Source organism: Rhinoraja longicauda, chromosome 18 (genome assembly GCF_053455715.1).
Source record: "Rhinoraja longicauda isolate Sanriku21f chromosome 18, sRhiLon1.1, whole genome shotgun sequence".
In the NCBI taxonomy this organism is placed as follows: domain Eukaryota; kingdom Metazoa; phylum Chordata; class Chondrichthyes; order Rajiformes; family Arhynchobatidae; genus Rhinoraja; species Rhinoraja longicauda.
Window position 1 is genome coordinate 27,841,493 of NC_135970.1, and position 14,777 is coordinate 27,856,269.

The 14,777-nt window shown below is 39.7% G+C and overlaps 1 protein-coding gene across 3 annotated transcripts in view; it reads right to left on the reverse strand.

The window, feature by feature from the left end:
- ipo7 (importin 7) overlaps positions 1–14,418 on the reverse strand; it is a 50,229-nt gene extending 35,811 nt beyond the window's left edge. For all 3 annotated transcript variants that reach the window (XM_078415387.1, XM_078415386.1, XM_078415385.1), the window contains exons 1-5: positions 14,029–14,418; positions 10,972–11,053; positions 3,912–4,065; positions 1,744–1,902; positions 1,198–1,354 (exon numbers count right to left, since the gene is read on the reverse strand). In XM_078415387.1, coding sequence (XP_078271513.1) covers positions 1,198–1,354; positions 1,744–1,902; positions 3,912–4,065; positions 10,972–11,053; positions 14,029–14,112 — 636 coding nt within the window. In that variant the 5' untranslated portion in view covers positions 14,113–14,418. The remainder of the gene's footprint in view (positions 1–1,197; positions 1,355–1,743; positions 1,903–3,911; positions 4,066–10,971; positions 11,054–14,028) is intronic.
- Between the last annotated feature and the right edge of the window lie 359 nt (positions 14,419–14,777).

The following is a 14,777-nucleotide window of genomic DNA, read 5'->3' on the forward strand; positions in this document are numbered from 1 at the left end:
TCCTGCATCAGAAGCAAGATAATGTGTGGCAAAGGTCCTCCAGTGTTTCACTTGTATTGCCAATCCATGTCTCCCAAACGGCAACCACTAACAAAAATGATTAATGCCCGTATTACACGGCCGTACAGTGGTACAGTGGCAGAGTTGCTGCCTCACGGCACCAGAGACCCAGGTTCGATTCCCATCCACAAAGACTACTGTATCAAAGGAATCAACAGGAATCGCTGCCTCAAAAAAAAACCAGCCAGCATCAGAGACCCACACCACCCTGGCCACACTCTTATTTCACTCCTGCCTTCGGGAAGGTGGTATAGAAGCATGAAAACTAACGTCCAGGTTCAGGAGCAGCTTCTTCACTACAACTATCAGGCTATTAAACACGGCACCCTCCAAATAAGCTCCAAACTACACAGGCTTGGGGGCATTGCTTTTGTCTTTGCACTATTAATTATGTTTGTTTTTATGTAAAGAACACTTTTTTGTATATTATGGTGTTTACAGAAGACTATATTTACGTACGAAGGAACTGCAGATGCTGGTTTACACCAAAGATAGACAAAAAGCTGGAGTAACTCAGCCGGTCAGAGCACATCTCTGAAGTAAAGGAATAAGTGACGTTTCGGGTTGAGACCCTTCTTCAGAGTCTGGGGAAAGGGAAACGAGGGATATAGAAGATACATAGAAATTAATGAAAAAAGCACCGATGATTAAAGAAAACTGGAGCCCACAATGGTGCATTGTTGACTGTGGAGAAGATGATAATGAATGATACAAACAGTGAAACTGAACAGAACAACAGTGAATCTAGTACGACGATCAGGGGAGGGAAGGGTCTAAATGACAGTGAAACTAGTATGACGACCAGGGTGGGGGAGGGACCAATGATGCAAGTTTGTAGTTGTATGTTAGGTGGAAAGGTCGAAAGGAACATTACCAATTTACACCTGTGTCTTAAGTATCTTTACATGAAAACGAAGCCGTCTTCCACTGACTATTAGCAGGTACTTACACAAAACAATGAACTACTTAAGAGTGATTGTCTGTGTGAACTCAGCATTGACATTACATTTGCCTTTCATGAATTGGGGTAAAGATGGAGTAACCACATTCAAATTTACTGTATTATCTAACAAGTGAAGAGACAGAATATAATCCAAATACAGAGAAAGGAAGCCATTATATTTTCTATTATCATACCTGAACAAGTGCATAGAAAATCTTGAAGATTTGTTTTTGAATAAGGACAGATTGGTCTGAAGAATCTGGGAGCAGTTGGACAAATCGATCTTTCATCATTGGCAAGAAGTGCTGCATAGCTGCCACCAAAGGACTACGTTCATCTGATTTCTTGTATCTGTGTGCAAACAGTATGCAAAGCAGTAAATGAATAGAAACATTAGAAAAATATTTCCAGACATCAAATATAAATTCCCTCATAACGCAAAACAGTGCCAAAATAAACAGTTTCCCTGATTGAGTCAGAGGTCGCAATGCTCTTCAGTTGCATTCAATAGATTCTTCCCGTTTAAATGTCAATTGCATTAATAATTATCACCTATCAAAATGTCATTCTGCCAGGCAAGAGTTGTTGGGAAATGAGGCTGAGAGAAAGTTGGAAAGATGGCTGGAAAATATTATAAGTAGATCTTCAGCACACATGTCAAAACTCAATTACTAGTAGATATGCCAACTATTTGACTAAATTGAAAAACTGTTCAAGCCACAAATAAATGAAGAGCTTACTCATAGTTTTTCACTAACTGATGGAGACAGAGAAGGATCCCAAGCCAATAGGCACTGTTGTCAGATTGTAGATAGAAGCCGATTTTATCCACAACTGCTGGCCACCTGCCAGGATAGTCATGCTTGATTATTTGGTGAATGCACGTTGTAAGTTGAACTCTATAAAAACAAGAAAATAGATCAGTATTAAATACTCACAACTGTGTTCTATAACTGAACATGACATAGAACTCTCAAACCTAACTATTTAGCTTTGAAAAGTTACATTTGAGTTTTTAATTCTTGTACTGGTCGTTCTGCTATAGAGTTTCCATAACACGAATTGGATATAACTCGATTCATGAATTAGAAACACTTTGTTTTTTGCAGTTATAACACAATACCAACCTGAACTAGCCTCACATTAATCAAACATCAATGTCTCTTAAGAACACAGGCCACCAGATTCACTATGAGATGCCATAAGAGAATTACTTTGGAAATTGACATGCAATCACTTCTGATACTTGGGCAATGATGTTGCATAAAAAAATGTTGCATGCAGAGTTAGAGTCCTATAGCACAGAAACAGACCTTCAGCCCAACTCATCCATGCCAACCAAGATGCCCCATATGCCCATAATTAGCACATATTCCTCCAAACCTTTCCTATCCATGTACCTGCTGAAATGTCTTTTAAATGTTGTATTTATACCTGCCGCAATCACCCCCTCTATACTCATCACTGAGCAGAAAGGTTCCTATTACATATTTCCACTCTCACCCTAAACCAATGACCTCTCATTCTTGATTACCCTACCCTGGGTAAAAGATCAATTCCCATCAAAATTACGCCTCAACAAGGTCACCCCTTAGTCTCCTGGACTCCAAGGAAATTTGACAGGTATGTGGGTAGGAAAGGTTTTAGCGGAATATGGGCCAAACGCAGGCAAGTGAGATTTGTGTAGATGGGGCATCTTGGCCTGCCGAATCTCTCCCTCGATCTCAGGTCCTCAAGTCCTGGCAACACCCTCATGAATCTTCTCTGCACTCTTTCCAGCTTAGTGACATCCTTCCCACAGCAGATTGACCAGAACAAAATAATACTCCAAATCCAGACTCATCAATGTCTTGAACAACTGTTACATAATGAACCAACTACTCATCAATATCCTTACTGATGAAGACCAATGTACCAAAAGCCATCTTTACCATACTATCTCCCAGTGACACCACTTTCAGGGAACTGTGTAACTGTACACATAGACCTCTCTTCTCTACAACTCTCCCCAGGCCAGGTCTTACCCTGGTTTGATTTCCCAAAATGTGACACATCAGAGTTATGTGCATCAAAAATCCATTAGCCATTCTACAGCCCACTTGCCCAGCTGATCAAGCACCTTCTGTAATCTTTGATAACCATCTTCAGTCTGTGATACAACCTATTTTAGTGTCATCTGCAAACTTACAAATCACACCTTCTACATTCTCATCTAAATCATTGATATACCCACATACAACAATGGACCCAGCGTTGATTTGAGTCACAGGCCTCTAGTCCATGACTTCAACATATCCCATAAAAAAAACAACTATAGAATAATCACTTGGAAGAAATACTTGAAGTGACCATCATGCATAACCAGGATCCAACAATACAGACTGTAGAATGGAAGGCTAAAGTAGAGTCACAAGATTTAAGACTAGCATCATTAGCAAATTGAATGAATTTTGAATCATCCCCAAAAGAAATTGCCTGGGCTTCGCATGTATTTTGCAGCAACCCGCCGAGGCTTAAGCTGGTATAACTGCTGTCTCATAGCGCAAGAGACCCGGGTTCAATCCTGACCTTGGGTGCTGTGCAGTGTGCACATTGTCCCAGCAATTGTGTGGGCTTCCTCTGGGTACGCCAGTTTCCTTCAACATCGTAAAGACATGCAGATTAGATGACCTTCATAAATTGACAGTAGTATGTAGGAAGTGGATGCGAAAGTGCAATAACGTAGAATGAGTGTGAATGGCTGTTGCGATGCTGTACCTTCAAACCAACAAATTAAGCTTTTAAAAAACATTATTATTAATTATTTTGTCTAAATAGCGAATTTCCCAGGAATTATGACATTTGCTGTTCATTTTTATTTCAAAGACATGGCCACTGCAAATTAATGCAATTTAAAAAAATTACAAACCGTATCAACTCTGGTGACTGTATTATAGCTTCTATAATGTTGTCACGGATGAACTGCTGATCTTCATCTGGTATAGTAAATGCTGGTGCATCACTTGAAGCAGCTTCACGCTCGGCCCAGAATTGCGTTATTGTATTTTTCAAGTAAATTACACCTAAGGGAATTAATATATTTGAAATTATCTCATATCAGCCACCAATAATGGATAATTTCTAATTGAAGTAGAATAAATGATCTGGAAGAGATTACTCACGCTGCAAAATATTTGCATTTGATGAGAAGCAGTAACTTAATCTTTTTTAAACAACATTTAAAACCGCTAATGAATTAACCATCATTCAGTAAAAGAAAAAGTAATAGAAAAATGAGGCTTACATGGAACAGAAAAGTATACACCTAGTTGAGCTGCTTAACCAGTTTATGTGCTGCAAATTCCTGGCTATCTCTACAGTAGCCAGATCAACTGCTCCAAGAAGTGATAGAGAACTCCCAGGAACTCACCCCTGCTGTTGGAATGATGCTATGGTCTTTTATATTCACCCAAGAAAGCAATTTAACATGCCATCCGAACTCATGCAGAATAGAAGCGCCAGCCTACTTATATGGTCAAGTAGACACAAGGAACTGCTGATGCTGATTTATTTTAAAAGTGCTCGAGTAAATCAGCAAGTCCGGCAGCATCTCTGGAAAACGTGCATGGGCAACGTTTTGGATCGGGAGCCTTATTCACATTGATGGAGAATAATTTGTCTGAAAAAGGGTCCCGACCCGAAACTTTGCCAATCCATGTCCTCAGAGATGCTGCCTCACTCGCTGAGTTATCCCAATACCGTATTTTATTGTATTGTAGTAGTATTTAGAGCGGTGCTTGAAAGCAGCAATTCCGAGACACAAAACCACAGCTGAAACCAGATTGATTTCAGGAGTGATCAAGATACACACAAAAATTAATTCATTTAATCATTTGGACAAAGCAAGTATCTCCACAGCTATCACAGGCTGCAGTTTGAACAGCAACAATATGATGCCATCCACTGTTAAATAGACATTTTATTGCAGTATGAAGAAAGATTTTTAGGTTATTGCAACATTTAAAAATATTTGCAATCAGTGATATCTGATGTATTTTGACAGCTAGGAAGTGCAGCTTTATTATCTAACCAGCTGTTAAAGCATTACTCAGGAGGGCACTACCATTTTAAGTCAGTATGTCCTGTTGTGCATCATGGTTCTAAAGGAATTTGCACTACATTTTACAGTGTTTAAATGCAATGTCAGAAATGAGCCCTCTGTAGGAAATCCGAAACCTGTGCAAACAGGTTTTACAACTGTGCATCAACTTTAGAGATAGATAGAAGAATCATTAATGAGTCTGAACCAGGAAATACCAGTCAGAACAATTAATTCAATGTCAAATCCCATACAATTTAGAAGAAAAGGTGGTGGAAAAATTGATGAATTAGCAAGGCTTTTATTTTACATTAAGCTTACAACAGTAAAAGTAACTTTTGCTATTTGTTATGTTATTCACTAATATATCATTATTTAAAAAGTGACTTAATTTGAATGGATTTGCTGTCGAGTCTGTAGAAATCACACAAAAAACATTTTGTTGTTCTATATATTTCAATCCCAGATCTCTTAGCAAAAAAAAAAAATCACATTATAAAGAAAATTCAGGGAGCAGGGCAATATAGACAGCAACTTCCTGATTTTTATCAATAAACTACTTGACAGCTGCTCCCCAATTAAAATCAGATTATTTTGCCTTGCATCTTCCTGCAGGAAATCCAGTGACTTGTATTATGGACCATTTCCCCTCAAAAGTAAGCATTAGAACCAGCAAACTACTAATAAGGTAGAGCCATAAGATCAGAATAGTGAATGTACTCAGTCTTTGCTAACAAGTAATAATGAAAAGATCCTCATTTTTTATAGTCAAACTTCTATAGCGCAGAAACAGACACTTCAGCTCACCACATCCATGCTAACCTTTTTGCCCATATAGTTTCATTTGCCACATTAGGTCTATATCTTACTATGCCATGCTTATTTAAGTTCCTGTCTACAGGTCTTTTAAGCATAGCAAATGTATCTGACTTCATCTCTGCTAGTAGTGAGTTGCCGATGGCATCAATTATCTGCAAGAACAAAAAAATCTAATCCCCTTTAAAACCACTTTCTCCAACCTTAAAACTACACCTTCTTGTTTTGATGCTCCCATCACGGGAAAAGAGATCCTCATCTTTTACCCTATCTTAGCCTGGTCTTATGTAGTATCCTTTGATCCAGGGAAAACATGCCCAGCTGACGCAATCTCTCCTCAGATTTCTCTACATATTCTGTCATCTGTTTTATTAAAAGAACACAACTTTTAAGAAATTAAAATCAACGGCAAATCATGTAATAACTAATTTGCCTATTCAAAGTACTGTGCAACAGTTGGAGATCCTATAATTGATTTTTTTTAAACCCAACTTCATTTATTTCTCAGGGCGTGAAAATTGCTGACAAGGCATCATTTTGAAGCAGCGCAGTCATGCAGCACAGAAACAGGTCCACAGCTCAATTGTCCATGCCAATCAAGATGCCCATCTGCGCCAGCACCATTTGCCTGTGTTAACTGCAATCTTTCTGGAGAAAACTGGACACTGGAGCCCAGAGGAGATGTGCAGAAGATTCAAGTGTCTACTGTCTCGTGTCTTGCATGAATGCTCTTGGGGAGGGAGTTCAGGGGGTTGAACAAAAGCAATATACTTCAAAGTCAAAATGACATGTGGCTTGAAGGGTAACCTGCATATGGTTGTGTGCCTGCATGCCTGATGTTCTCTCGCTTGGTGGTCGAGGTCCTATTGGAATAGCCCACTATTGCAGAAACTAGCACAATCTTGAATGACAATAATGATCACGACCATCAAGATTGATAATTATGTGCTTGGGTTGTATGAATCAGATAGCAAATCACAAGTTTTGAAATAAAAGCATTCAGTCAAAAATGGGGAAAATAAAAGAAAAAATCAACAACAATTCTTACAGTTCTGATAAGACAACTGACCCAATATGTTGACCCTTACACAGTACGGCACAGTAGGCCATGGAACACAGGCCACATTTCTGCACAGGAGGAACAGGGACGAGTGTAGCTGGGGCACGTTGGTCAGTGTGGGGATGTTGGGCCAAAAGGCCAGTTTCTACGCTGTACGACTAATATTCTCTAAAAGGGGCATCACAGGGGAGTAAAGGTGCCTTTTGGTTCATAGGCCTTCATCGGTTAGAGTATTGGGTACATAAATTGGGATGTTATAATTGTACAAGACATTGGTGAGACTGCACTTGAAGTACTGTGTTCCATTTTTGTCAGTCAGCTAGAGTACCAAAGTTGGGATACACAACTTTTTCACTCTGTGGGTGGTGGGTATATGGAACAAGTTCCCAGCAAAGGTAGTTGAGGGGGGGGGGGGGGGGGGGGGTGGAAGGAGAGGGTGGAGGGAGAGGGGGGGGAAGAGGGTGCTGCACCAATGCAGGAGAGGTTTGGGCCCAACGGTCCACTTGGTCTTGTCTCCTTTAAACTTTGCCCCTCTCACCTTCAAGCTATGCTCTCGAGTCTTACACATTTCCACTGTGAAAAAAGGTTCTGACCATCTTCCCTGTCTGATGCACTGGGATCTTATCGGACCTGTGTCTTTCTTATATTTCCACCTTTAAGATTTGTTTTTGCAATATTTATTCTCACCTTTCCCCTCTCCCCCCCCCCCCCTTGATTTCTCACTACTCACAAACTTCAGTAACATATTTATTTGCATATATTTCACTAAAGGAGGACAGTGGTTCTCCCAGCATCACAGAAAAAACACATCCCCACCCAAAGTTCACAAATGGAAACGGACCCAAATTGGCCCCTTTGCAACCATGGACACCGAGAAAACTTGCTGGCAGTACCATCTATTTGCGAAGGGGAGACTACAGAGCAGACAGTGAAATCGTATGCTTCACGGCATTATTTGCATGTATGTTTTATATGCACATTAGCATACATTGACATTGTTGTCTGCTTTATCCACTTCTTTCTGCAATGGAGGGCATACACAGAAAAGACAACGCAGGACTAACTCAGCGGATCAGGCAGCATTTCCGGAAAAGATATATAGGCGACGTTTCAGGTCAGAACCTTTGGAACACAGTTTAATTTAGGTTAGAAATACAGCGCGGAAACTGGCCTTGCAGCCCACTAAGTCCATGCCGACCATAGATCCCCGCACACCAACACCATTCTACACACACGTGGGACAATCTACAATTTCACCAAGCCAATTAGCCTACAAATCTGTATGCCTTTTAGGAATGTGGAGGAAACAGGAGCATCCGGAGAAAATCCACGCAGGTCATGGAGAGAACATATAAACTGTACAGGCAGCACCCGCAATCAGGATCAAAACAGGTCTCCGGCGCCGCCATGCCGCACCCTGGCTATAATCAAATGTAAGAAAGCATGCAGAAATTCTCTCAATTTAAAAACAAACGTGAAGCAGGAAAGCCTGAGAACTTCACACATTTTGACATGTGTTTAAAAAAAATGCAACTATAAATTTATGTTCAATAAACAAATCTTACTGCACAAAGCTCCTTTAATCTCTGTCAAAATTCATCTTATTTATTAGTTCAGAATAATTTAAGCAATATAGCACCTTGGGGAAGACACGAACCGAGTTTATTTTCTTCTGCAATCACCTCAAGTACACTTCAACTTGTGGCACTGATCATAAACACTACAAGATACAGAATGCAAGGAAATGAGCATCACAACTGGACCCAAAAAAGAGTAGATCTAAACTTCCTCTCACTGAAACAATGAAACTGAATTGACTTCAGTGGATCTATGTATTGAAGCCGAGATTATATTGTATACCCTGCCATTTGAAACCACTTCCTTAAGCTATTTAATCGTGCCACCTTCTCCGCACCTGCAAAAGCTATTGGTATATTATTGTGATATGAACAGACATATTGTGTGTTGTTCAGTTAAATCATTCATACATGATTATAATGATACCACACCCGATTTCAACAGATAATGCTACACAGAAAATGCAGAGAAAAAAGTACAAGGGCCACAACAAAGTCAGAAGATCGGAAAAACATCCATAGCTTATGAGAGGGCAATTCAAGAGTCTGATAACAGCAGAGTTGTTCTTGAATCTGGTGGTATGTGCTTTCATTTGGCTTATTTTAATTAATTACCCACTTTCATTATACTTCCAGTTTTTATTTGAACGTTTTTGTGTTAAATGCAGATAGCCCGTGGACAGCTGTGAAAGTGAAACTTTTGACTTATTTGAAATGTCTTTATTACAAATAGTTCCAACTACAGATGCCATAGATTCATTAATCGATGCACTCCTACAGCAATAATCCTTTCTTGTGCAGGGCAAAACCGTCACACTTTAAAAGCCGTCTCAAAGACCCTGATACAATGAGAGTTTCTTACTTCTGCAATCAAACACTCTCACATCAAAGGCTAAAATACCATTTACCCTGCTGATCACATAACATCTGTATATTAGCCTGCACTAACTTTCTGCCCATTTGAACATCAACATTTCAATATTTAGCTTTTTTATTCAAAGTGAATAATATCATTTTCCACCTCTCCATGTTCTCATCCATTTGTTAGATTATGAATAGCTGGTGCTTGAGCACCAATCCTAATGGTCCCAAAGCATGACAATCTGTTTTTTCAAAAAGAAAATCACCTGCTTTCAGTCCAGTAACTAATTCTCAATCCACATCAGTACCTTGAATTAGGCAATAGCAGGGTCGCAGCCATAACCATTGAATGCTTCATTTTCCAGGTTAATTACCAACAATTGGAGAATTCAATGTTCATACGGTTAGGTTGTAAACTACCCAGGTGGAATACTCAGCATTGTTCCTTCAGTTTGTTTGTGGCCTCACTCTGGCAATGGAGTAGGCCCAGGACAGAAAGGTCATTATGGGAATGGGAAGGCGAGTTAAAATGGTTAGCGACTGGGTAATATAGCAGGCCAACAACAAACACATGCTCAGTCCCCAAATTTCACTTGCCACTGCCAAGTTGAATTCCCAGCTGAAGCAATCAACTTAAGATTGGGAACTGAATTTGTTTGGTGTCAGTGCTGCAATGGACCATGTCGGTAAGTAAAAATGAGTGTTGAATTAATATGTCTTTACCCTATCCCATTTTAATCTTTATCTGTCAATAATAACAGTGGGGTTGATTTTTTTAAATTTTTACCTCTGGTTCAGTTCAGCTGTTTTTGGTATTAATGTTTGGCATTTATTAATTAAGAGTCAAGACACAAGTGTCTAATTGTCATATGCACCAGGAACAATGAAATTCTTACTTGCTGTAGATTCACAGGCACATTAACGCAACATTTTACTTCAGTTAATTGCAAAAAATTCAAGCCCTAACAAAATAGATATACCTGGTTATAGTAACCAATTAACCAACCAGTACATATTTTGGATATGGGAGAAAACAAGACCACCTGGAAGAACCTCATGTGGTCATGGTGAGAATATGCAAGCTCTGTATTGATAACATGCAAGCACCCAACGCATATTCCTGGAGCTATGTGGTTGCAACACAAACTGCTGCATCACAATGTTAGAACTTAAGCAATCCAATTTATAAAGGCAATCTATTTGCTGTTCGTGCAGTGAGGGATGAAGAACAAATTATTTTTAAAGTGTCTAGTCCAATACCACACTAAAGTATTTAATTGTTGTGCGCACAGAATGGGGTTTACCCACACTAACAAGAAAACATCCTTTACCAAACAAAATGCTCCAAATTATGAAAATTGGGACAGGGATGATTTGAGAAGGGGATGGATGGCAAAGTGAAATAAATCTCCCAGACAATTGGTTAGTTTATCAAATGTCGTACCCCGTATTTTATAGTTCCAGATTATTTTGCTTTTGACCATAAACTGATGCAACAGGTAGACAATAGTAAAATAGAATATCCAATTCAGGCTTTTCCGTACTGTATTACTGGACTGGAGAGTTAAACACATACCTGCTTGCCTTACAGGCAAATCCAGTTGATCTGACATTGTGATTTGAAGCAGCATTGATACAAAGGTAACAGCTTTGTTTGCCTGTAATATCCAAGAATATAATCTATTAAAAATAGTCAAATGATATGACTAATTACAAAAATATAGATCAAAATTAGTATATTTAAAAAAAGTAGAGGATTCAGTGGTGAAAAACACAAGATGTCAGCAAATAACATTTCCATCATTCTTCCAGGAAAGCTGGATGTCTTGCAAAGACCTTTATAATCATCCTGACAATATATTACAACCTCAATGCATTTTACTCCTAATTTTAGGTGAGCAACCTCTACAATACCAGAAAAAATATTTCTCTCCTCCTCAATCCCTCACATTTTTACCTTCAGCTAAATGCTGTACCAAATTTTATAATCCTCGTTTCTGTCCCAAAACTAGCTGAATAGTCCTTGAATTCACTTCAAGACAATTTACACCAGACGCTTTCTTTCACTCCAATTTTAACTAAAATGAATCTGGAAGTGAACATAGCTACAATTGTTGAAAATGTGAAACAATCAATGTCACTTCAAGGTTCTTATTTCTCCTAGATTGATGCTTTCTTGTATATGAAATATTAAAAAACAAATTCTCAGGAATATCACTTGCCATATTTCCAATTTACTCCCTCCTAAAATTACCGTTCAAGTATGGTTACAACAATCAGATGTGTTAAATATTCAGTAAGAATTAATCAATTAAGGAGGTTGACAGTGGAGGATTAATCAAATTACTCATTTTTGGACAACATTACCACATTGCATCCCGTCAAACGGGTACACTTTCCAACGGGAAATATTGAACAACTTGAAGGAACAACCTCAACAGTAGTCATTGCAATTATAATCTTGTTTGAGGGATGCTAACCTATCACAAACCCATTCCCAAAGCAGCCTATTTAAATATTTTTTTAAAGGGCGTTGGTCAAACCGCATTTGGAGTATTGTGAGCAATTCGCAGTGCATATCTGAGGAAGAATGTGCAGGCGCTCGAGAGGGTCTATAGGTTTACGAGAATGATCACAGGAATGTGAACACATGACGAATTTGTGGAATTCAGTATGCTACAGTATGCTGTGGAGGCCATCAATGGATACTTTTAATGCAGAGGGATAGATTCTTGATTAGTACAGGTGGCAAGGGTTATGGGGAGAAGGCAGGAGAATGAGCTGAGAGGGAAAGATAGATTAGCCATGATCGAATGGCAGAGTAGACTTGATGGGCTGAATGGCCTAATTCTGCTCCTATCACTTACGAACACGAAAAATAGAAAATGTTAGAAACAGATCAACTACCTGTGCAGATACTAAACAAATTTATGACATAGGTTTTTGAATTCTTTTTTCACCCACAAAACTGAATAAGCAGACATGCATTAAAAGATTTAGAAGGTCATTGATCAAGGCAAATGACAAGGCAAAAAAATACTTGTCTTACAGAAGAAATAATAGGAATTAACAGATTCAAAAATGCATAAGTTTAAAATTACTAAACACATGCTTGTTCTGAAACATAATCCCTTTTCATAAAAATGCATTTCTCATCAGGTTGACCCAACACTTATCAATTTCTATTAAAACACAAGAAAACTTTATTAAATAGGCAGCCCTTTCATTCTCAAAAATACCACAATTGCATGTCTAAAATACATTATGTATTTAATTTTACTGTTATCATAATTGATTTAAAATTAGAACATGACCTTCACTGAAAAGCTACAGTCAATTTACATTCTGTTGGCTAGTTCTGTTCTTAGCAAGATATAAACCCGTGGTTTATGATCAGCACATTATTCATTGTCTTTTTACACAATGCACCGTCAAATTCTCCAAAACAATTTGTTACATCAGACACTGATCCAAGATGAACATGAATTTGAGAACCAGGAATAAGTGACAAAAAATAAGAGGATAAGTGCACAATAATGTCTTAAGTCATCAATTCATCTTTTCATTCCTTCTCTCGCCCAGGCCCATTTATGGCCCGTATTTCCTGTTTTTATTTCTAATTTGTTTATGTTATATATGGGATCACGGTCTTGCTTCCCATCCTCAATGGCCCATTCAAATTGGATTCTTTAGGAAGTATCCTCATGGTCAAAAGTCAACATCATTCACCTCTCGGCTTGGAGATGGGGTGTGTTAATTTTATTATAGTCAATAACATCCTTGAGTTTTATCCCCAAATAAAAGAGGAACAATTCTTTCTGAGAGAAAACGCAAGGACAACCCACATCATTTCAACGAGTCTCAATAAGTGTCTATTAGAACTTATGAGATTACGAAAAAACACAAGTTACATCTGCCCCAACACTTGCTTTGTGAATCAGCAGTTCTGAAATGTCATCTCTCATGAGGATGAAACTGAATTTGCTTGATCAAGATGTATTTTAAAAAAAAGATAACTTGCTAAAATGTAATGCCCAAACTTGCAAGTGAAGGCTCGGTGACAACCAACACTTCCTTATCTTACCCCAATTACTAACACCCCGGCCTATATTGTTGAACAATGGAAAACATGTCATCAGTGTTATTCTTTACTCATTTAAGTGTTGACAGAGAGCCGGGGGAAAGTTACATTGACGGAACGAGTTGTGCGAAATGACAATAAACGAGAGAACAGAAATATACACATGGTTAAAACATTCGTTAAAAACTATGATTTTACTTAACAGACAGTTGTATTGTAAAACTCAGGAACGAATGCTGTGTCCGCACTAAAGCTCATAATCCCCGGATACGTGAACCAGAAATCGCGACATTGATAGCCTGGACTGAGAACAAATCCCTAAACGACAAGTTTAACTTTGATTGCACGTATTACCGCTAACAATATCGTCGATTCCAAAAACATGAGAGGCGACACGGGCGCAACATCTTGTAAAAGGTCTGCCGCGGCTCACGTAGCGCTGGCACTGACTGTCGCCGAGGCCTGTTCGGTCGGTCCCAGGCCTTGATTTCATCCTGAGCGCACACGGTCACCTGCCAGTCGCCGGGGCCTGGCCTTCAATTGTTTCGTTACCTCGTTAAGCTGGCGCTCGGCGGCCTCCCTGAGTGCAGGGTCCATGGTCCCTCTCAGGGCCTCGATAATGTTATTCGGATCCATGGCCAGGGAAGTTTCTCTGTCGCGCTCTTGAGGAAAATCGATGTTTAATTTATTTTTTTAAATGTCGCGTCGCCTCTCCTTTTAAAAAAAAAAAAAAATTATGACAATGTGTGAAGCCGTGGCCCTGCTGCCTGCCTGTGCGGAGTCGGCCTTTCAGCGAGCGGCCCACCGATGCGATGCGCACATGGAAGCTGCGTTTCAACAGCCGCCGGCGCCAAAGGAAGAGTGTCGCGCGCCGAGGCCGGATACATGGGCGCGAGGCGGCCCGTCACCAGCCACCCGCCCGTCCGACCGACCAACCCACTCAGCGCCTTCCGCTTCCGCCAGCGAGAACCCACATCCGCCGAGGCCTCGAGTGGTCGCTAGGGAAATGTAGTCCATATCGCTCACCTGCGCAGGTGCTGGGGGATAACGCGAACGGTGAACAGCCAGCCGCGAAGAAGGAAAGCGCCAACAGAAAATCCTTTTTGGTCTGGTGGAGTTGGCATTTGTTCACCTTTCACAGCCCTGGCGAAGGATACTGCAATAGGAAGGAACTGCAGATGCTGGTTTACACCGAAGATAAAGGGGAAGGGAAAAGACATTGTGGCCTTCCATCACCGTGAGGAGAGGACTGGAGGAGACTCACTGTGATGGATGTTTCCTTTTTTGTGTGTTTTTGGGGT